This window comes from Mustela nivalis (genome assembly GCF_964662115.1).
Source record: "Mustela nivalis genome assembly, chromosome: 2".
Lineage (NCBI taxonomy): Eukaryota > Metazoa > Chordata > Mammalia > Carnivora > Mustelidae > Mustela > Mustela nivalis.
The window spans coordinates 129,336,158-129,361,823 of NC_139021.1; the positions used below are offsets into that span (position 1 = coordinate 129,336,158).

The following is a 25,666-nucleotide window of genomic DNA, read 5'->3' on the forward strand; positions in this document are numbered from 1 at the left end:
ATGACTTGCCTGGACAATTCTCTTTCTGCAACGGTTCTCAAAATGTGGTGTGTAGATTAACAGCATGGGCATCATATGGGAACTTGTAAGAAATGCAGATTCCAGGCCCTATACCAGACCTACTGAACCAGAAACTCAAGGGAGTGGGAGATTGGAGATAAAGAAGGAAGAGGTGATTTTTACGCATGATAAGGTTTGAGAACTACTGTTCTGTTGTATTCCAACATGAGACATAACCAAGTAACACTTTCCTTAGTTCTCAAACCACAATTCTACCTAGTGAGGAAAAGCATTTTCTGACTTTTTCAATAAAGCTTGTAGTATTTTCAGAACCATTCAGGCTACTCTTTACCTGATAATTTTAGTTAAGCATTAACCACTCCATCCCAGGATTTAAAACTGTTACATTGTACTTAGCCACAGAGAATAAGGGGCATTAGTAGGATAGCCTGGGGGCACTTGACTCACAGATTTAACCAGAGGTAATCAGGTCCATACTTCACAGTCAAATCTTGCCCCCAAAGTGGTTTGTCATTTTATAACTGATTTTTCTCATGTCATTTTTTTCCCCAGATACCTTTATCAATGAATGTGTCAACCTTTCTGGCATACGACCAGCCCACAATAAGTTACTGTGGGGTGCATCATGAACTTCTCTCTCATAAGTCCTTTGAAACGAATGCACAGGAAGATACGATGGAATCACACCTAGAGACTGAGCTGGACCTGAGCACAATCACAACAGCTGGCCAAATCAGTGACCATAAACAGCAGCTGACTTAACTGAGCTAATTGGTAGCCAAGGGTTGCCACCAAACTTTGTAACCTCAAGGACAAAATGAGGAAGATTTGTTCATTGTGGACTCTAAAAGCAAAACACAACAAAAATCCCCTGTTAAACAAAAATCCAAGATTTATTCATGAAATAAAGAAGACATGAATTGTTTCAAGTCTACACTTTGTAATTAGCTAAGTTGTGCAGTATTTTTTTGACTTAAACAGAGTATGACCCTGAAAAAAGAAAAAGAATCTTTTTTTCAAAACTCATCCTACCTACCTGTAAAAACTGTACAGAGCTAATGTATTTTTCATATTGTAAAGTTTCAATTATAGAAACAACTGGTATGTACAGTACCATAATTTAATTACATTTTACTTTACAAACTTTACACATTTCAGTTTCTAAAATTTTAAATTAACAAAATATTATTTCTTGTGTTATTCAGAGTTACTCAGTTTTGTAGGAACTGTTTTGTTACTGCTTTTGTGCCCAGAAACCTTGACTCTAAAATTCTGTGCTGTGCGAAACATGCACGATTTTTATCATGCTTACTGCGTAGAATTTTATCTACTTCTTCCAGAAATAATACATTAACCAAAAAGGATTTAATTATTGAGACTTGTAAGAAGTTCTTCAATTACATAGGCAGGTTTTTCTTATAAATGAAAAAAAAAATCAAAGATTTTTTTTAACACTTCTCAGACTTAACTGTTGCCTTGAATTACAGCCTAGTTTCTAAGCAGTGAAATGTAATGATAAAGAGGGACATTTTAACAACATATTTTTGAATGAATTGACTCATTATTTCATTCTTTTGAGTAACGCATTGTTAAGGGTAGGGGGAAGCATGGACAAAACATCACTGGAAACAAAGGCCGTAACCACAGCAACAGACTTTGATACACTTAAAAGGTGCAGCTGCCAGTGACAAAGAAAAACTTGTTACATCTCATTATTTTCAGGCCAAGGTGGGAAGGATAGAGCATAATAATTGTACAGTAGCTGATTTTCTCCTAATTAACCTAAAGTGGTTTACCTAAAAATAACCATCAGTCAGTGCAAAATGTGCCTGGTTTTTAAAACAACTTTTCATTTAGAATTGTGAGGCTATATTTGGGAACATCTCAAAGGAAGTATGTGAAATTTTTCACTTTGTGCGCTACATCAATTCTCTTCTGGGGAAGAAGTCAAAACTTTGAGAGCTCATTCCATATAGATATCAGCCATGGTGGAGAACTTTATAACTCAAATAAACTGTAAACATCCTTAATATGTTCTAAATTGTTTATATTGCCATCCATAATGAGATTCACCTCTAAATTATCTGGAAAATAACCCAGAGTAATTTGAAGCCACCCCAGATCATATATTGATTATGTAATTGTATTATAAAGTAAATTTAAATGAAATTCTGAAAACCAACTTTTCAGAGGATGAAATAATCAACTTGTTTCTGCTGTTTGCTTGACACAGATTATTGTTTGAAACTGTTGTTATTTTATCTCTGGTATTCACACATTCTTTTGTGTGTTTTTAATATAAAACTACAAGTTTCAATTGCTGTTGCACTAGGAGAAACGCTTTTTTTATGTTGTCATTTTGTATTCATAACATCAAAAATAGGCTGAGCAAATGTCAATCCAAAAGGGTCAAACACAATCAAAAATAATGAAGAAAAGAATTTGTCAAAAACAGCGTCAAACTTTCAATTTATTTCTTCCAAAGAAGTTATATCTACAAAAGTCTAGTCTTATGCTGATTTTTCATGTCAAATTGAAGAGCAGCTTAAAGAAGAATGAACTGAAAAAATGTACAGCAAATTTTTGTTGGAAAATATACACTCAGAAAAAAAAAATTGGAAGAAGCAAACTCTCTTACTAATTTCAGTGAAACTTAATGTCTATCAACTATTTAGCAAACCAGATTTTGTAACATATTTTGCATAAATTGTTTGCTATTCAAAATTTTTTGTCATGTTACATCTAATCTTAATGTTTATTTTTTTCTGATTTCTAATTTCTTTGCAATATATCATTGTCAGTATTCTTAATCCTCTACATTGAGGTTTTGTTTTGCACAGTTAGCAAATTTATAGAGGATTAATTATAAGCCATTATTGTGGGCCTGAAATTGGATGCAAAATTTTATTTATTATATAAACCAAAATGTCATTTGCAATTTTTTTCTTCTTAGAAGTTGTCCTTGCAAAGATTCAAACATTTTTAATTCACATAAATAAGCATTTTATATCTATTTCCAGACATTTTCAAATTGATATATAATTTTTAGAAATACAAGGTTCCACGGAGCTTCACAAATATGTGCTCTTAACATCCTGAAGCAAACTTTCTTTCCTAAACATTTTAAATTCATCTAAAATAAATATAAGTAGAAGCAGTCATCTTAGAACCACAGCTCTGTGCATCTGAAGACTTAATACAGTAAGAACCAAATAAACTAAAAATTTTGAATTTCTCATATTTTAAATTCAACCCAAAGGATCTTTTACAAGAAAAAAAAGAAGAAGAAGATGATTCTGGTTTATTTGTTTGCGTAATTTTTATTCTGCCATTTCAGGGTCTTGTGGGTTGGTGGAAAAGGAAGTGAAAACCTATTAGAGGAAACTATGTCTGGAATCTTTATCACACATTTGCAATTTATATATTTGTGTCTAAAATCCTTAATTATAACCTATCTTTTTCAGCATTCATGAATCTCTGATTTCCTCTTTCTAACCACCCTGCCCCCAGGTCTCCCTGCCTGTCTATTGCTCATTCATTTAAATAACAGGAATGTTGATGTATTTGGAGTTGAAAAGTGCAGTTTGACCCAGCATGGTTACAGTATAGCAGTAGCTGCAACAAATGATACATTTGTGCAGCGTTTTGAGGTTTACAAACCACATTTTACATAAATTATTTCGTTTTGTCTACAAACCACCTTATGAAGGCACATTAATCTCAGAAAAGTAGTGACTTACCCAAGAACACAAGGCTAATAATTGGTGGAACTAAACCATTCTCCAAGTTCAGAGCCTTTTAGTTTTTCCGATGTATTAAAAGCCTCCTCTCCAATCAGAGCCAGAGAATTTCCAGAGATAATGAACAGAATGAAAAAAGAAAAGAGTTTGTCATGTTGTTTAATCCCAATTTAACTCAGTTCTTCTATCTGTATAATATATGAGCTAAATGAACTCTTTGTGTGTGCTACTCTGGGCTCTCACATTAAAACTCTTTGTTCAAAAAGTACAGGAAGTCATAGATTTCTTAACATATTATATCATTTGTAAATGTGAAGATGAGTTGCTTCCAAGAAGTGGATATATGTAGACCCAAGGTACGGACATAAAATGAAGAAACACAAGGAAAGAAACCAAAGACCATCTAAATTGAGATTGTGTGGGTTATAAAACAGATCCACAGTGCGAGGTTCAACACATGTTCAACACATGTTCAACGGAACACATGCTCAATTCAGAGCTAATTGGGAAGACCTTTATAATTTTTCTTTTTTTCCCCCTTATTTTGTCTCAGAGAGAGTACTTCTTAAATTGTGATTTTTTTTTAAATTCTGCATTCTTATACCTTTCATAATAGAGAATAACTTTCTCTATTCCTCCTACAAAAAAGGAAATATAATTTATCCAAACTGATGTATAGATGCCAAAACATATGGTGACAGGCAAACAAAATTTTATTGATCTCATTTTTATCAAGTGTCTATCCCTACTCCCTCCTGAATGTTCCAGAAAATCATAAATGACACAGATTTTAATGTAAATTACATTTTTAGAAGGAAAGAAAACTTGTCTACATTCAACATTCAAGACAAATTTCATAATCCTATCTGAAATCATATCAGGCTCCACAAAGTCCTTGGAAATAGCAATATCTCTTTGCAAAAATATTTTCTAAAATAAAACCTCTGTATATGGTAGTAAAGACATATATTTCATTTGTCTACTTCTGACTAGAAGACAGATACCATCTCTCAAACTAAACATTCAAAATAAGAATCTAAAAGCATGATGATGCAAACTATTAGTATGCTAAAAGAAAGAAAATCAGATGAATGGGGTAGATGGCAGCACACGAAGGAAAAAGTGGTGGGACTAAGAGAAATCTGGCCTCAGGAGAAAGGGTGAGAAATCTCTAAAGCAGATACAGTAATATCTTATACTGACATACCTCTTAATGGTTTAACCCTGGGTAATAGTATAACAATTTCCTAACATGTAAAAAGTCCCAAGGTCTAGATGGATTGGTTATGCAGTAAGAACACAGATGCACTGGTCTTTCAGTAGGAGCTTTTAACTATTGATATGACCTTCTCAATGCACCACAACTGTCCCTAACTAGAGAGATACCAAGGGCAGGAAATCCAGGATCTGTGCTTTCAAAACTCTTGACATACCCACAAGGGTAGAGTAGACTGACAATCAACAATCGCGCTTCGTTTTACTATCAACTCCAATGGAGAAGAAACACATAAAAAAATACCAAAGTAGTGATGGGTTATTTTTAAAGTTCTCTCATGACTTGCATTATGATTTTATTGTCAGAAAGGAGGCTTCTTATGTTCAACATTTTCTAATTCAGAGTAATATTTATGTTTTTAAAAGTCTATAGCTGATTATTTACCTTTCTTTTAAGAACAGTGACCTGAAAGCAACAGAGTGCCTCAGCTGTCTAGGATTTAGAAAACTCTTGAGTTTCTTCCTGTTCTTTCCTGAACATTTATAGATTTCATTTTATATGTGTATCTTACTGAAAAGCTAAGTGAAAATAGATTTTGTATAAATCAAATAATATTTCAAAGGCATCAAGGGACCTTGTGATAAGGATCCTTGAAGTAAATCCTTTTTTGTTTTCTAATCTGAAACACTGTCCACTAATTTATATTTTGTAAGCTGACTGCAGTATATCTTGTGTTACATAATGTAGCATACTTGTACTGTATGGCCTTGAAGGTTCTGTGATGCAGTCTTTGCCTCAGGCTGTATAAAATGAAGGACTGACACTAGGTTTTGAGCAAGTGTATAGACACTGGAGTGTGATCATTTTCAGTCATTTTCACTTATTGAGTTTACCTGGATTCATGTGAAAAATAGTACTAAGATAACATGGATGGATAAAATTGACATTTTTTTTTTCTATTTATTGGTTTAAACTTGTGCTACTACCTATCATATCTTCTGTTACTATTAAGAGCAAATCCCTGGGCACCTGGCTGGCTTAGTCGGTAGAGTATGACACTCTTGATCTTGGGGTTGTGAGTTCAAGCCCCACACTGGATGTAGAGCCTACTTAAAAAAAAAAAAAAAAAAAATCAAATGCTTTGGGTCTGTACTAAATTTACTGAATCAGAATCTCTGGAGCTAATAATCTCTGATGCATGCTAAGTTTTGCAAAATGCTGTTCAAATGAATTTACTTTCACTAAATCATTCAATTGCTTTTTACTATAGTCTAAAATTATTAATTCTTGTGCTTTCTTGTGCCAATGTGATCCTAGTTTGCTAAGCCTGGCTGAACATTTTTCCTGACTAGAGGAATGCGAAACAAAGAACAACTATACATAAAATGATCAGGTTGTTTCTTGACAGATTGTGTTGTTTATAAATTTTGTTCCCCATTAGTTTTTTCAACACAAATATCTGAAAACAGTCTTAAATCAGCTGGGTTATTCACTTAACTAAACTTATTATTTGCTCCCATGGATAATAATATAATAGCTGAAAGCTAGAGGTGGGGAAAGAGAAAAGAATTGATTTATGGTGTATTAGCACTGTACTGTCTTCATCTCATTTTCAAACCATCTTAGGAAAGAAGTATGATGACCATTTTAAAGAAGAGGAAAATAAGGATCATGGTAGTTTAATAATTTGCCAAACCTCATACAAGAGAGTCAGATATTCAAATCCAGTTCGTCAGACTCTAGGGATGTGCTCCTATCACCTTAGAGGCAATGTTTTCAGAAGTGAAAAGAGACCATAATCAATATAATTAGGCATATATATTATAATAGTGAATGTGAAGACAGCAGAGAAAGAATACACCTTCCTATTCTTAAACAGAAAAAATTGCCTAAACTATTTCACACTATGTAGAGATTTCCTTCAATATCCTGTCAGTAACTTAATAGAAAAAAATGTTCATTACTTTATTGAAATTTTATACATTGTTTCCTAAAAGAAATCCTTCAAAAGATACTCCCAAATACTCATGTTGTATTTTCATTTCCAATTTCCTATATAATATAATCTTAAACTGGCAAAAAAAAAAAGGTTGTCCATTGAAGCAAAACCTCTATAGTCAAAAAGCAACCACATGCAAATGACAATACAAAGATCAATAATCTATAGTCATATAATGTTAACTGGCAATGATATGGCTTGGGTTGCAGGATATTTCCTATGAATGATTTTATGTGAGATATTTTTAAAGAGAATTTTTACTTACACAAATGATGTGTATAATGAGAACACACAACATAAAGAAGGCAAGAGATAACTTTATAATAACATAGACCCTGCTTGCTTGTTCTATTACTCAAAATATAGTATACAGTCTAAATAAAAAATAATTTTCTTTGTTAAGACAATGCAAATGTTTTCATCATTGTGTGCAGGTAACCAAATAAATTTTTTATGTTTACCTTTGAATTCAGTCTTCAGGTAAATCTGCCTTGGTCTCACTGTTAAATGATTTTTTAGGCAGATTCTTGATTCCATTAGTGTCTCCAGGAGATTTTTATTAAACATTAGACTAATAGCCTCTTTTCTTTCTCCCTGAACTTGCACAAGACCAAGGTAATATAATTCAGAAACTGGGTTAGCATTTTACTCTATCACACTACCTGAACATGTGGGATTCATATAAAGTACATTTGTCTTTTGTTATCCATGTGGATTCAAGAGCCAATGGAATATTCCATAAGCCACATTTCTACTAAAAACCACCACTACTAAACCTGTGATAAAAGTAAGCTATACATTTAAAACAATAAATCCAGAGAGAAAGAAACTCTCATATCCTGAATCTAATATCATGTTACATGTTCATTCTGGCACCACTACCACATAAAAATTTTACCAGAAAATCTAGAGTAATTCTGATTTTGGAAAACAAGGATGACGCTGCTATCTGGGTTGAAGACTTGATGAAAGATAATGAAGAGGACAAAAAATTACATATGTCAAGAGGTAAGTGAAGGAAATGTGATTTATTGTCATTAACCTGCAAGTAACTTTTAAAACTAAGACTAAGAATTAAAATTTACAGTAACATTTATGCTATCAAAGGTCATCAGTAAAGGCCAATATGGACATTGGGGACATAAAAGCAAAGAGATATTTGTGATAGTGATACATATCAAATAATAGACAGGTGGATAGAATTAATTCTAACTAAAGAGAGAATATTAAGAATAAAAGTTAGTTTAAGAACTATTGCTATTATTTCTCCAGAGAGAAACTGAAAAGTCAGAATAAAAGACTCAAACTAAATACTAAATGCTCTTTCAAAATCAATTTTGAAATAGCCTAAAACTATAAACCCTAAATTGCTGCTTCAACCGTATGAGTAATTACATTAATTCACATATACCTAGTTAAATTCCGTTATTGAGAAATAAATTGCATTAAAATATACTCCATCTGTTCTTACTATTTTACATCAATAGTATATTTGCTTTCAATTACATTTCCATAAATATAATGCCCTAAACAGTCTAATGAAAATGTGGTGAAAGATTGGATCAACCCTATCATTCTGCTCTGCTATAAGGAAATAGTAGAGGAATATATCCACCACAATGGAGAGCTGGAAATACAGTTTCTAAAGTCCTCTCTAGCAGTTCTTGTCCTAGACACTTATAACATTCATTATATATAGGTCTTATTTCATACTCACTTATGAAGTAAAGAAATTAACTGCCTTGAGAGAAGAAACTACAGGGTCCATCCCAGCTCTAGTCTCACATGTACAATAGATCTAGGTAAAGACACTGGACTCTGAACTCTCCTGTATGGACAAAAACTTGAGATCTTTGTGATGTCAACATTTTTTTAACCTTTGGATTTGATGGAATCTTAAGTTCAGTGTATTGGGCTTCCTTCAAAACTCCTTGTCAGTTTCCTATTTTAGAAACTTCAAAGTTGAGTTCCTTAAATTAACATTACAATTTAGACATGGCTATTTCACAATGAATCCTTGTCATACTTCATAATTTTGTGGAAGAATAACAATAGGCTGGGGTAGTGGCATATATTGACTTTTTCTTTGCCTTTGACTCCAGTTATGGGATAAAAATGTGTGAGCTCAGTATGACACCTTGGCACAACCATAATAGGACTGGAAACGGAGTCTTCTAACAGATAAACACTTTATATAATATAAAACAGAAATGTAGTTCGAGGTCACATCTTTTTAACTTAATGATCTGATACAGTTTTCAGATAATGCATGCCTTATGATGACATGGGTTTTTTTGTCATACACTTTTGCTTTCTGAGGACCGATCTCAGATGATTGATCATGCTCCATAACCGCCACCAGAAGAAATTTCTATTTATTTCCAGATGGAATGATTTAGTACTGTGCACTGTAAGATAAAATAATAATAACTAACACTTAATGAAAGTTTACTTTTCTGAACATTTTATTTATTCATTTAATCCTCCTTAAGATGGTTAATAAGATTAACAATAACCTTATGAAGTGAGTACTACTGTTATTGTCTTAAGAAGATAAGGAAAGTGATGCTCAAAGTGATTATATAACATGTACCTACTAAATCTTGAAGCAAGAATTCAAATCCAGATGATAGATATACAGACAAAGTGACCACTACTAACTGCTTATTTAAAGTCCCCTCCCTGGGGCATCTGGGTGGCTCAGTGGGTTAAAGCCTCTGCCTTCGGCTCAGGTCATGATCCCAGGGTCCTGGGATCGAGCCCCTCATCGCGCTCTCTGCGCCGTGGGGAGCCTGCTTCCCCCTCTCTCTCTGCCTGCCTCTCTGCCTACTTGTGATCTCTGTCTGTCAAATAAATAAAATATTAAAAAATATAAAAAATAAAGCTCCCTCCCTAAGCCCAACACTTAAGTCTAAATGTCTTTTCACTTAAAGTTGTACCTGAAGACATTTTAAACAGTGCAATGGATGTTTATTATATACCTAATCTATGTCTAGTGGAAAATAAAAATCTTTGAGAGATACAAAGGAGTATATTATATATTTCCTGTTCTCAAGAGACAGACTTAGCAAAGAGAAAAGACATCCATATCAAGAAAAAAAAAATCCAAGGTAAATTGAATACATGCAAGAGTACAGAGCAATCAAAGGATGAAATCAACGTTAGCCAAACTGCTGGGGATAATTCTGGGTAAAAGTGAAAACTGAGACAGAGCTTAACACTGCCAGTATTCAGATGGGCAAAATGAAGAGAGAGGGAAATGAAGAAAGAATACTATACTTTTACATATGGACATCTATTATTTCAAATATTTGTTAGATTCATGCTAGTCTGGCAGCGAAATACCAAGCTCAATTGTTATCCTGATTGCCTAAAAATTCAGAACCGAATGTACTTTAGCCAGAGCAAATGTTTTCGACTTTCTATTTGGGCACATATATTTCCCACCTTTTTTTTCAACTTTATTACTTTTTATATTTCTATATATTCATTGTATTTTACCTTTCTTTGGGGGGAGGCTTAAGTCATATTAATCTTTTATCATATGTCTGTTTCAGTAAAACATCCGTAAGATGTTCTGAAGACTGATTCAAACAGCACTATTAACTTAAAATAATATGTGAATTAAATAACTTCTTACAAGCTAATAATACAACATCCTCAGTCAAATTACTGTTTGGCATCAGGTGAGAAAATGGCCTATAAATTTATTGAGTTGTTCTTTTCAGTCTTTATGTTAAATCTTTTTATATTAATCTTTATGTTAAATCTCAATCTTTTCAGTCTTTATGTTAAAATTGGTGAATACTAACCAGAAGTTTTATCCCCAAGAGTAAAAACAAAAATGCTTTTTGATTGCTACATTTTACAAATAAAGATACTGAAGTAGAATATGATTAAACACCACGATCAAAATCATTTTGGTAATAGAAAACAGACTCATCATTAGAACTCATACTTACTCAATAATATTTTTGCTACAAAATATTTTATGAACATACCAAAAGTTAACAAAATATGCAGAATCATTTCTGCCTTAAAAGTACAGACAATTGTCAATAAAACAGGGTTGGTTTTTTTTAAAGGTATAGTCAAATAAGGTGGAGAAATGTTCTCTTTCCATCAAAGTTTGCTTGCCATTTGAACTATTCACTTGCAGCTAGTGGTGCATTCACTAGATAGTTACAAATTTTTGTTCACATGTATCTATTAGGCCTGTCTTTCTTTTGTATGATTGTCTATTATATTATATCCACAATACTTTGGTGTTTTTCATTCAATCAAATAAGTATTTATTCATTTATTTGGCTTTTACTAATAATAGGCCAAGGACTGAGATAGGCAACAAAGTGATCAAATATTTAAAAGTGAATAAATTGGAGAACAGTGTGGAGATTCCTCAAGAAATTAAAAATAGAGCTTCCCTATGACCCTGCAATTGCACTCCTGGGTATTTACCCCAAAGATACAGATGTTGTGAAAGAAGGGCCATCTGTACCCCAATGTTTATAGCAGCAATGGCCACGGTCGCCAAACTATGGAAAGAACCAAGATGAAAACCAAGATGCCCTTCAACAGATGAATGGATAAGGAAGATGTGGTCCATATACACTATGGAGTATTATGCCTCCATCAGAAAGGACGAATACCCGACTTCTGTAGCAACATGGACGGGACTGGAAGAGATTATGCTGAGTGAAATAAGTCAAGCAGAGAGAGTCAATTATCATATGGTCTCACTTATTTGTGGAGCATAACAAATAGCATGGAGGACAGGGGGTGTTAGAGAGGATAATGGCGTTGGGAGAAATTGGAAGGGGAGGTGAACCATGAGAGACTATGGACTCCAAAAAACAATCTGAGGGGTTTGAAGGGGCAGGGGAGTGGGAGGTTGAGGTACCGGGTGGTGGGTATTATGGAGGGCATGGATTTTTCATTCATGGAGCACTGAGTGTGGTGAAAAAATAATGAATACTGTTTTTCTGAAAATAAATTAATTTATTTATTTTTAAAAATTTAAAAAAATTAAAAAAATTAAAGTGAATAAATTACTGTAATTCAATGTGATATTTCTAAAAATGAAGTCTGAACATGGTGCCAGAGGAATAAAGGGGAGAGAATGATTAATTCTGCTGGGAGAAAATCAGAAAAGTCCTCAGAATAAGTGCAATTTGAGATGTTGGATTCTAAAGATTGCCAATCACACAACACATATATCACACCTGTCCTGCAAATTCCACTCTCTACTCCTAATTAGCTTGGTATTTCGATGTCTGTGGGTATTAGCTTCTGGATATCTAGGACTCCAGTAGTTTCTGAGTCTGGTATTTTCCTTAAATAGCTAGGCAACTTGAATTTGTTCTGTATATAAATGTTAAAGAAGATTTTTTTTTTTAAGATTTTATTTATTCATTTGACAGACAGCGATCACAAGTAGGCAGTGAGGCAGGCACAGAGAGAGGAAAGCAGGCTCCCCGCTGAGCAAAGAGCTGATGTGGAGCTTGATCTCAGGACCCTGAGATCATGACCTGAGCCAAAGGCAGAGGCTTAACCCATTGAGCCACCCAGGTGCCCAAATGTTAAAGAAGATTTTTAATTTTAATTTTTCCCCCCTAAAATCTTCTAAATTTAATCTTCAAATCAAGAGTATTCAATTGAGCCATTCCCTGATAAATGCAGGACATATGAAATTTTACTAAATAAATAAAATAGTAAGCAACAAAGGTTATGGATTGTCAGAAGTTTTTCATTTTGTTTGTATCATGCAAATCCAATATGTGTGTGTCAAAAAGCCTATACTGCAGCTCTGACCTCAGGAATATGTGAAAAAAATGTAGAAGAGGTGTATCTGCCCATACAAATTAAGTTTTCACCAATTACTGGTTATGACAAGACTGCTATTAAAGTGACTAAGAATTAGGTTACACCTAGAGAGTCTTTTGTATTTTATTCTGCTGCTATCAAATAATTCTTTAAGAAAGTGAAAAAATATTAGTAAGGTGGTCAGATCATCTGATAAGGCAATAAGGCAATAAGGCAATAATGTTCAGTAGCATTAACTCTTAACTTTCTTAAATATGTTTTATTTTCTTTAACAAACACATCTCATTATTAGAATACCATTATTCCCAAAAGATTCCATTGTTTGTTTGGTGCCTAGGGTAATTTCTTATTAAATCCTCAAGAATGCGCCTTGCATTAAGCTGAGCTGAAATAGTAAAAGTAAATTCAGTGACTAGCTCAAGGCATAGTTTTCTGACCTTCCCACTTGGGAAAATAAATATTTTTTTTTAATTTTAGAATTTCAGAGTATCTTAGTATTAACATGAAGATAGTTCATTATGATTAGCTATTTTAATAAAAGCCAAGGGAATTGTGTCTTAATGCTTTTCTCCTAAAATACTCTTGCGGATTATGAAGAGCGTGCAGTATGGCAAATTACCATGAGTATCTCTGATATATGGAATGTATATCATATAAAAACAATTATTTTTCAAAAATAAATTACATATAAATTTTACTCTTGATAGTTTACTGCAGTGTGGCCCATGCTATATTGTAATAAGTAAGCCTAAGAAACTGAATTCATTAGACTACAAAAATTTGTATTACATCACATACCTGAAACATCCTTAATGTGAGTGCTTTAAATGTTATCTTTAAAGTACTACCTATGTAGAGGCTATAATTTGTTAGTGATTATAAAATTATAAAAGCCCTTGGGCTTCTGACCATTCTTAATTCTTATTAAGAGGCAGCAAAATCTAGTCTGGGAAACTCCAGTTGATTTACAAAGAAAATTAATGTTTTTCAATTCATGTGGCCCTGTAACTGTTAGGACAAGTGTGAAATATTGATATTTACATTCCCGAGTGCGGTAGGAACAGGAAGGAATGATAATGGCAAGTAACTGGACACTCTCCCCACAGGCTTTGAGAAATACTATTAGATCTCCACCTGCTGGTTAGAAATTCCAGAGTCATAGGGTATAATGCTAGCTAAATGACAAGGCTTTCATGATCTCCACACTTCCTTTTCAGGTTTGTAACCCATCTACTTTCAAAAGGACCTGTGACAATTTATAGATTAAAACATCTGTATAATTAAATACTTTGAGCTAGTGAGCATTAGAAGACCGGCTATATTTTATAATTGCTATTGAATTTCTCATAGCATATTAAATTTGCTATAAGTTCATTCCCCAATAAAATCCTGTTTTGAAAACATTTACTAAAATAGAAGGAATAAGAAAATAAGCAAAAGGGAGTAACCAAGCTAAAAACGAAAGGGTTAATAATAAACTTATAATGACATAATTCTAAATAAAACTTGGCATAATTTATCAAGCTTTGTATTATGTGAAATAAAGGTATATTCAATTTCTTTGTCCATCAGAACATACTACAATTAACTTTGATAAAAAAGTAAGGAGGCAACAGATAGTTTCAGGGCCCTAAGTAAACCACAGGGAGATTAATACATTATTCTGAATACTTTACTCTTCTTCATGCCTGTGTCTTTTTTTTTCCTTTTCCCCATCTCTCAGTTGAGTGATATATGATAATACATACGTACTTGACATAATGATGGGTGAACAAGACTTGGAGAGTAAATGCTTAATTTATCTTATAATATGAATTGTCTAACTATAGCTATTATATAGCTCTATTAGTTTACTAGAAAGTATAAATAAGGCTACATTTAATTCAGTACCAGATGTGACAACCAAACCTATGTTCCAACATCCTTTTTTCCAATAAATTGAATATCCCAGAGCTTAAAAAAATTCATATAAGGCTTGAAGCTTCCCTTTAAAAATGATCTTTTGACATTTTTGTTAAAGCAGCTCTTGGCTTATGTTTGGATATTAGGACTTCTACAAATCCCTTGAGTAATCAAAGACTTGGCTACATATGACTGTACATGTGGTATTCTATGAAAGATCCAGAAAATTGTTAATGAGAATTGCTAAAAAAATACTAAAGTATCTCTTAAAATTATTTTTGTCAAACCATTATGTGGTAGAAAGTTGTCTGCTTGAGTGCATTTACATGTGGTTGCTGTAAGAGGAAAAAAACAAATCCACCAGAGGACATTTCCATCTCTCCTCAGAATCATGGTATCCCAAACAACATACCAATCTTAGGAGTACCAATATATATTTTTGAATATATGGAAAGTATCAACATTATTCACCTGTTACTGATTATGAAATTCCCAAATGGTAAGATTCTTATCAAAGCAAACCCTGAAACATCTAGCTTTTAAGCTACTTCATTCCAGGGGGATAAAATGTCGTTTAAAAATAAGAGTACGAGTTAGTAACGGATTATATGCAAGTCACTCTAGCATAGTATTTCAATCACTTCAGTATTTTTATCTCCCCCCCTCAAAAGTATCAGAAATGAGGCATGAAAAGCTATTAACTAAATCATTCAGACATTGAATAGATGTTGTTGTCAGTTTGTTCTTTCAATGGAAATAATGAACAACTGATTTATTTATAACTGCTAATTATGATAATACACCTTCATTTTCTACTCTTTCTAGTATATTATAGAAATTTTGTAATTGTCTCATTTCATACCTGATTTGAAATCATATGTTTCCATAAAAATTTCTTCTTTCCTAGACTTTTCTTTATCTTCTTTTGGCTGGGGTGTAATTAAAATGTCTTAACTGACTTAGTTCCCTTGTCTTGTTTTCTCTTTCAATTTTCAGTCTTTTCTGCCAAGAGAATTGATCTATACCTTAAATTTATGCAACAGAGACTGAAATCTGAATTTTAAATACATGCAAAATACATTTATGTAATCACTATAGAGTGTATTTTGTCAGCACTTATTTGGTCAAGCTTGCCTTGCTTTCTTTCTGAGACGGGGTGAGCAGGAAAAGTTGATAGAGACTGGTTTGTACTTCAAAGAGAAGGAATTCTTGGTTTTAAGAATCAGAGCAAGAAGACATATTTTACCTTATTTTTTACAGTAGAGAAGAACCTCTCCTTCTCCAACCCGGAAGTCAATTTTATCTTTTCTAGACATTCAGTTGTTTTGTTTTTATTTTTATCTTGCTGCATAACATGGTACATAAATAGTGGACTCTGCCCTCCACATGTAATACAGTTCCATATAAGAAAAAGCCTTTGGGGATATGTTTCTACATTTACTTGGAACTCTCATTGGGGAAAATACCCATCACACTATGGAACACAAATTTAAAGAAAAAAAAATGTGAGAAATGTATCAGGAAAAATTACCCCTGAGAAATTGTTGTACCTTATCCCCAGTGAACTTCAGAGCCCTGTAACTCATCTTATCTCCTTTACATCTCAGCTCAGAAACTCTGAACTGGGTTACACTCGATAACATGGTAACCAGGCAAGCCTTTCTGTTGAGTGGCCTGGCTTTCTCTTTTTTTATACTGTTTATTTCTTCTTTGTAATCCTTTTTCATTTTATTTCATATGTCTTTTGTTATAAGAAGTCTCAAATTATTTGGAGGGAAGCAACAAGAATAAATAAGGAAGTAAACTAGAGTTGTTATTCTGAAAGCATTTTAGATTCTTATTGCAATGGTGATATAATCTGAAATTTGGAATGCTCTTTTTCTTTTTCCTCATGCCCACTTTCCACCATCCCATCATTAAGCCATCTTTATTTAGACTTTCAGTTCTTTAATTTGCATCTCACATATGAATGGTTAAAAAAAAACAACTTATGGATATACACATAAACACAGCACACTTCTTTCATACACTGTTCTTCAGATATAAAAATGGCTAAGAAAAGCAGGACATATATTTAAGATATCTTCCACTAGTAGAAACATTCTCAGGTACAGTTTAAAGAGACCAGTAAAGTATATTTTCAAAAGAGCAAACTAGGGTTAAAAATGAAGCTCTCAACAATCTTTCATTTTAAAGCATTTTCTTTGTAATAAGCCAAACCTACAGAGGTTGTCATTAATTGGCTCTTAACATTTTTAACAGTAAATTTTTCCTTGTTTTACTAACTCTTGAGTTAACCTAATTACAGCTTGTAGATCATAAAGCATGACAACTATAGTCCAAACATTCATTCTTCCACTTTCCTTGATAGCCTAAGCCCTTCTTTCTATCCCTCTAATCCCAGTCCCAATTAAAGAAGCAGTAGTTTTTCAAGTACATCCAAGTTTATCCATGCAAAAATATTTTCAGCATGATTTCATAATAGTATTTAAAGTGTCTCCTTCCACTTAATATCAAAGAATTGGGGTAATATGTGAATTGGATTCTGAAACTTAAAATGTTGATTTGGGTGCCATATTAATAAATTATGAAATTAAATATGAATAAAAGCTTCAAAATTTAGATTTAAAATGAATGCATTTTTCATATTTTATCTAAAATTTAATCATGATTAACTTCAGTTTGTAATCCTTAAAAATTAATGTGAAGAAAGGAAAACAAAAAAATTCCTGTATAACAATATATAAATTCATTAATATGTAGCATTTCATGTGTTTATGAAGTTATACTTTAATCCAACTGCCAGATTTATAAAGCATGCAATAAAGACAAATATTTAAAACATAATAATTCTCAATTGGCATGCAAATTCCGTCTTTACTTGAATGCTTTAGTACCCCACTACTCCTTAAAGTCAGAGAAAAGAGATTAGATACAAGAAAAGCAAAATCAAGAAAATGTTTATCAAACTATTGCATTCTGTTCCCAATTACTATATAATTCCTATTTCACAACTGTCTTTAAATTTTTTTTAAAGAATAAATGGGTATCTATGTACTAGCTATATATCTATAACCAAAACATTTAACAAGTTAAATTTTTGGAATATAAGACCTCTCCTTTCAGTTCTGAATTACACATAGACAAGGTTCTGTATTACATTTCAATGCTGTTTAAAGAGTATAATTTTTATAAAATCAGAGATGTCTTCTTCATAAAGTGAATTTATGAACCTGTGCAATTTAAAAATATAAATAAAAATCTTATTTAAGTGAATTAGTAAGACTAGTTTATATAAAATACATCTATTCTAGAGTCTCTAAAATTTTTTCTTGTTTTTCTGTATGTCATTAATTTTTGTTATAAATATGCAATTGGAACTACATTATTACCAGCAAACACATAAAGCTGGGTAAAAAATTTGGATTAATGGTTTTTAGTATTTTTTTCTAAATCCTAAATACTTAAAGATGTAATAACACACTATGAGTAACTCATCACAGTCAGTTCTCAGGGGGCGGGGGGAGGCGGTGTGCATGTGTGCCTGTGTGTACGTGGCGGGGGGCGGACAGGGGTCTGCAGTGGAGAGGGATACCACCTTCTATGCTCTTTCTTGGCATTTCTCTGCTAAGAATCAATCCTGAAGAGTATATTTCAATTATCCCCCTTTAAAAAATCTCCAATTTTGGTTTGGGACTGAAACTGAGGTCAATGGAGTATAATGCAGCTTTGGATTAACCCCAATCAGAAAGATTCCAAGCAGAAACCTGAGTCGAGGAAAATTTAAATATGGGTATCCCAGAAATTAGATCATATATCTAAGAAGCCTATAGTAAGCTGTATTGGAGGCTCTTGTATGTGTTAGTTAAGAACCTCCATATGTCTCTGATAAAAAGCCCAGGTCATATCACTGGAAGCTACTTTGGTCTGTACACACTATAGACTCCATCTTTAGTTCAATATTTGAGTAAATTGAAAAAATAGAGCAACACCACCTATCTGTGCCTCACCCAAAGGCCTCCTGGAAGCAATTAATCTTTGTATAAGAATACAAATGAGACAATTATGAACACTCAGGAGATCATGAAAGTGACCATGGGGAAAATAAGGGAGAAAGAAACAGATTCACCAAGTATACTGTAGATGTCATTTTTTTCAATAACAGATTTACACCTATACTTTTAAAAGAGTGGGGAGGGTGAGAAAGAAGCAAAAACTGTATCCTCATATCCTAGAAGCAGAACAGGACTCTCTCATAAGACAGAGCTGCTCCTTTAGTGGTTTCCTAATAATAGTCCACCTGATACTTGCTAGGTTAAAATATTCAAATAAACACCTGTAGAGAACTTTAGCAGCTGATTCCTTTCTGCTTGCTCCTTTATATTGCTTTTTTAACTTACATTCCTGCTCAGTATTCATATGTGTCTCATAGATATTTGACAAAAAACAAAGTAGTTATGCATTTTTTTAAAAAAATTTCTCCTACCATGTTAAAGAACAATGAACCAGATCCAACTAGATGAATCAACTATTCCCTAGGTCTAACTCCAGGAGTTGTATTAATTTTGTTTGCTGCAGTGGTATAATAACTTACTATAAATGTCTTAAATTACAGCATTTGAACATGTGCCAGGAAATAATACTTTTCCCCAAAGCAGATGAATCATGCACCTGAAATACATAATGCACCTTGAAGGTGCTTATAATTCTTTCAAGGAGTGACTTATCCACATGAGAAAATGTTGACCATTTGATTTTAATGGTGACCTTCCAACAGTAATGAAGAGAATTTCAAGATTTTGGAAATGTTGTTATTAAAAATAAATTAAAATAAATATATAAAGTAGATAAACACCGGAGTTTCTCTGATAATGCCTCCCACAGGAAGCATGAAGGATAGGGATCAATAATAATAATGACTTGGCTTCCTTCCCTGAATTTTTATAGAAGGACTCGTATGTAGACCCTTTTCATTACTCTCCAAAATAGCTCAAATATCTATAAGAGAATTTGTTTGGATTTGAGTGTTAGAGCAGGTGATATTAAAGTTAATATAAGATAAACATTCAATAGCATAGAAAATCTCTGTGTTATTTAAGTACAAAGATTTCAAATAAATCTAATTATCCAAAAGCCTAACCACTCAGAAGTCAGTGTTGGAAATCTATATATATGCTTTGTGATCTTGTTTTCATGACTGATATAGATCCATAAGCTAAAAGAAAAACTAAAAATCATGTAAATAACTATAATTTAATATGCATGAATATATATATATATTTGTATTACTGTATCTATTGGAGTCTGCTAAATATACAGTGTGCTTCTAGACTTATGTACCCATTCAACACATATTTAGAGACTAGTTTTCAAGTCACTAGTTTTCAAGTCAGATTAAAGATGAAAGATTAGAGATTTAAAAAATTAGATTAGATACAGATGGTCTAAAAGAGGCTTAAAGAAGAACTCATGTCAAAATTCAGAATAAATGGGACAGAAAATTTTAATTATCCATAGTGGAAAATAATAATAAAAACCTAAGCCAGACTTCAATGGAATGAACAACAGAATAAAAAGTAGAACCCTGGCTCTGGTCAGTGTGACCTTCATTCATCAAGGTCAATTCATCTTTTGAGCTTCTGCTTCTTTATCTGAAAAATGAGGGAAATTTAACCAAGTGAACTTCACAGTCCTTTCTAGCTCCAACATTAGACAAAACTCTACTCTATAAGCTTGATTTAAACCAGAAGGTGCAAACCTCATTCTTCACTTGTAATGGTTTCACTGATGAATAGCAATGTCAGCTAAAATGAATTCCATCTCCTTTTTCCTTCCCTGACTCCAATTTGATAAAAGACCATTGAGACATTGGGACTCACAAAAAGACAAAACTGTAACCAAAACAATGATACTGGGATTATAGAATCATAGAATTATTGTTTCCACACCCTAACATTTTGAAAATAGCTGATAAAGACAAAAAATTAAAAGAAGAGTAGACAAGTAGAAATTGAATGAAAACAACCAGGAGACAAGAGTATAAAACTGTTTTCTTGTTTAAACTTTTTAAAAAATGGAATGGTGATATTTCATTCATAATTTTTTTAATGTGGCAATTCCATTATGGAGCCATGGCAACCAAAAGATAAGACAGTAAAGTTTTATCATTAATTTGAAAATGTCTTGGTTTGAAAAAAGCTTGGTAGTAAAATCAAGGTTAAATGAAATATCATGAAGCTCTGCAATTAGGTTAATAATGAGGTGCCTCAGGGATCGGTGCTAGCACAGGTGTTCAATATATTTATTAATGACTTAGAAGAGTTGTGAATAATATAGAAGCATGTTTGGATAACTTCAAAGATATTTAGAGCAATCAAAATGGGTGAATGACTGCTTTTCTTGACCCATTCAAGAGAAATTACTTAACATATTACAGCAAATAATCAACAAGAACAAATCAATTTGAAGTGTACGGAATTACCCAAGTTTTCCTAATATGCTAATAGCTACTGAAATAGTTATTGCCTTTCAGGCAAGAGTGGGCAGATCTAAGAAGACATCTGTCCAGCAAACAGCTCTTTATGAAAAAAAGGATCTTCAAATAGGCTGGAGTAAAGAATAATGTGAGAATAGTTATCTAAATCAGTAAGTACTGCTGAAAATTTTACACACCAAAATCTTGTTCTATTAAATGGAGTTGATTTATAAAACCACACCCTGGGATTGTCTGGTGTTTTATCTTGCAATATTCTAAGTGATTTCCTATTATCATCCAATCCTCTCCACCCATTCACTGGAGTTCCCAGATGCCTCTCAGGTGGGAATGAATTATATAAGGGCATCCCCTTCCCACCTCTGCTTTGCTCTCCTCTAAGGAATTTCAATGGCATTAACTCGTATGCATTAATCTTCCAAAGCTGAAGATCTCAAGGTTTTAGAAAAATCAAATAGGATTCCTTTTCACATGGAAGCAAATATCATTCAATAGCACGAATCAGCTTAAATTCTCTCCATACCCTGAGGTTATTTAATTATTGCACATACCAGATAATCTTAAATGTAGCATAGTATCAATTAAAATTCACTCATTCAAAAATATTTTCTGAGTTCCCATTTTATCTAAGGCATAGTAGGAATAAAAAGAATGAAAAGAACTAAGAAAACACAGAGCTTGCCCCAACAGAATTTAGAAAATCATGTCACTCATGAACTAATAAGCATTTCTCGATCCTTATCCATATTGGTCACATATAAATATGTAATTTCATAATAAATTTGTATATTAAAATTAATAAGAATCAGAATTGTTTCTATAGGAATATATGATAACATTTTTAGGGCTAGACCATTTTCTGCTACCACTTTTCTTTCCTACCAGGAGGAAAATATGTTGACTGTGGTATTAACTTTCTCATTTGAAATTTAACTTAGATATTCCTCCAAATTCCAGAGAAAAAGAAAAGATTTCTAGCATGTTTGGGACAAGGATGGTAAGCAATAAGAGTGAAGCCAGGGGCGCCTGGGTGGCTCAGTGGGTTAAGCCGCTGCCTTCGGCTCAGGTCATGATCTCAGGGTCCTGGGATCGAGTCCCCCATCGGGCTCTCTGCTCAGCGGGAGCCTGCTTCCTCCTCTCTCTCTCTGCCTGCCTCTCTGCCTACTTGTGATCTCTCTCTGTCAAATAAATAAATAAAATCTTAAAAAAAAAAAAAGAGTGAAGCCAAATTCTAACACAAACAATGAGCTGTATCTAACTTAGCTCTACAGAATTACCCATCAGCAAATCCACTGACAATATGGAGATCTATGTGAAGCACTGTGAGAATTATTTTTTTATTTGGTCAAGTATATTTATTCTCTGTACATACCCACCAGAAATTTCAGATGCAAACATCTAAAATAATACATCCAAAGTCTCATAAGCATTTCATAGACTCTCAGAATCCAAAGTTAAGTAGGACCTTAAACTTTCTGCTTGAGCCATTAATTTTCTCTACATCATCTGACACATCACCATCAAAGTTTTTTTTTTTAACTCACTAATAAAGTATAGAGTCATGCTAAAAGGTAAACTTTGAGTAATTAATTAGACTATGAACCTTCGTTAGAACCTCAAACATATTTATTAATGAGATTTACTAGAAGGTTTGGAACTATCTGAAAAATAAAATTCATAATTTGGAGAATAATTCACAAATAAGAGGTGTAACAGTTTTGTTAATTTTTCCTTTTAGATCATTCAGTAGCAGTGGGCTATTCTGCCATGTGAATTGAGTATAATTTTGTCAAAAGAAAACAAGTAGTGAATGATAATTCATTAGCAGGTGGTCAAGTATAAACAGTATATCAATCATGCTGGTATTTTTAAGCATCAGCAAATTTAATTCCATCTCTAGAGGAGTAAGTTCATACTTTAAGATATGTATTATATCATATTTTATTATATTATTATATTAAGATATGTAGTATATATTTTATTATATCATATCATATTATTTAAGATATGCAGTATATCATTTATTTTTTAAAAAATATTTAGAATGAGCCTTATTATAAAATATTAAAAGAATTTCCTATTAGATTTTCTATGTAGACAGAAGGTAATTATGTCCCCAGTGCAAATCAGAGCATTTAAAAACAACAATACAATGTTTCTAAAAATAAGAATATTTCACACCTCTGCCCTAGATAAAGAGTGATAAAACTTAAAAAATCTGAATCAGACCTAAAAATATGAAAGAGCATAGGAGAGGCATACAGAGTTTTGTGTTGATTTACACTGAGAAGACACATCTGCTTTTTTTGCTCAAAACTGAATCTATAATGACTAAATAAATTTCATGGCCTTTCATTCAATTCCAGTTTTTAAATGTTAGCCAATTAATGTGAAATTATTTTTCTATTTGCGTTGCCCATTGTGTATAATCAAGTGAACTCAAATTAGTTTGATCAAATATTTTTATTATCCTATGTTACAATGAAAATCAGTCACATTGTCAACTATACAGTATTAGACTCTACAAACTCACTCTGGTGAAACAAGGTATACATTTTTTATTTTATTTTATTTTATTTTATTTTATTTTATTTTATTTTATTTTATTTTATTTTATTTTATTTATTTAACAGAGAGAGAAAAATCACAAGTAGGCAGAGAGGCAGAGAGAGAAAGAGGGAAGCAGGCTTCCTGCTGAGCAGAGAACCCAATGTGGGGCTGGATCCCAGGACCCCGAGATCATGACCACGAGCTGAAGGCAGAGGCTTAACCCACTGAGCCACCCAGGCACCCCTCAAGGTATACATATTGATTTCAATATATACATAGACTCTTCAAGGTCAAACAGCAAGGTAAGGGAAGAGTACCTTGAATGAGTATTAATACTCTCCAATACCATGGTTTCTGGCACTCTGTACTTCACAGGAAGTTATATGCTATTTGAAAATCTTCTGAAACTGAAAGAAATTTCTGATGCCCGAATGGAGCAGTCAAGAAAATTGAGCACCATCAAGAAAGAAGACTCGAGATTTCTGGGCACACTCTGCATGACAATGAGAGTCACAAAAGAGAAAAGAGAAGGAAAGATTCCACCTACCACATATATCTTGTTTATTGACCATTTTTGTGATGAATATTATGGGAACATGCAGGCTGATGAGATTCCTTTACTGTACAAAGGGAAGTTATCCTTGTTTTATAATGTATATCATAATTCTTTCCTAAACACAGGGACTACATTTTAGTTGTTATTCAACTGTGTGGAGAAAGAACTGATGTTGGGGGTGTTGAGTCACATATTGTACCCTTGAGGTAAAAATGAAGCACACTTACTGCTGGTAGTCACTAGTTGCTAGGTTTCAAATAGGCACTGGGATTTTAAATGTTTCAGAAAGAATTTCTCTCAAGGCCTCTACTATCACTGTACTTTTTAGATTTTACCACAGCAATGACACTTCCTAAGATCCAAAATTCACAAAAAATCGTCTCTTTGAATGCCTTACATCTTCCTTGGTTCTCAATTTATTAAACCAATTTATTAAACGAACCAGTTGGTCTCTTCTGACATAAACCTGCATTTTAAACCATTTTCTATATTATAGATGGGTTTGGGTTTTTTTGTTTGTTTTTTTAACAACCGATGAAATTTTGGTCAGTCCTGTCAATAGTGCCCAGTGTAGGCACTGTCGTACTCACCAGCTTTGTAAAAAGAGTATGTGGAAAGCACAGACATTCTGACCATGAACTCATGGATAGACACCAGAATGAATTGTAAATAGAGGAAACCTGATAGGAAATTAAAGGAGTCAAACTGTAAACAGTGACCACAGAGCACCCACTGCATGGGTGAGGCAATGGCATCTGAAAAGACTGTTGGCCCCAAAGTACTTCCTCCATAGATCACGGAACCTTTGATTCATTCCTCTAAAATACTGTCTACAATACAATTTTAGTTGAAAGTAGCATAGTTAGGACAGAAAGTACATTACAGGCGCACCTACGTGGTTCAGTCAGTTAAGGGTATACCTTCAGCTCAGGTCATGATTCCAGAGTCCTAGGATCAAGGTCCACATCTGACAATTTGATTGACAGGGAGCCTGCTTCTCCCTCTCCCTCTGCCTGCCACTCTGCCTACTTGCGCTCTCCCTCTCTCTGTCAAATAAATAAATAAAATATTTTTAAAAAGAAAATAAGAAGAAAGTTCATTATAATATAGTTTTTTGTTTACGATTTTTATTTTTTTATTATTTATTTGATGGAGAGATCACCAGTAGGCAAAGAGGGAGGCAGAAAGAGAGAGAAGCAGGCTCCCTGTCAAGCAGAGAGCCCGATGCAGGGCTCGATCCCAGAAGCCTGAGATTATGACCTGAGCCAAAGGCAGAGGCTTAACCCACTGAGCCACCCAAGTGCCCCACATTACAATATAGTTTATAGTAACTCACTACTAATGCCCAATGATGCTAGCCAAAGTA

At 33.2% G+C, this 25,666-nt stretch overlaps 2 protein-coding genes across 4 annotated transcripts in view; one reads left to right on the plus strand and one right to left on the minus strand.

Annotated features, from left to right (window-relative positions):
* The window catches only part of LRRTM3 (leucine rich repeat transmembrane neuronal 3), a 172,845-nt gene extending 165,875 nt beyond the window's left edge, over positions 1-6,970 (plus strand). Inside the window, exon 3 of the mRNA XM_082714892.1 lies at positions 574-6,970. Coding sequence (XP_082571018.1) covers positions 574-783 — 210 coding nt within the window. The 3' untranslated portion in view covers positions 784-6,970. The remainder of the gene's footprint in view (positions 1-573) is intronic.
* CTNNA3 (catenin alpha 3) overlaps positions 1-25,666 on the minus strand; it is a 1,840,263-nt gene that overhangs the window by 1,200,141 nt on the left and 614,456 nt on the right. The window lies entirely within an intron of this gene.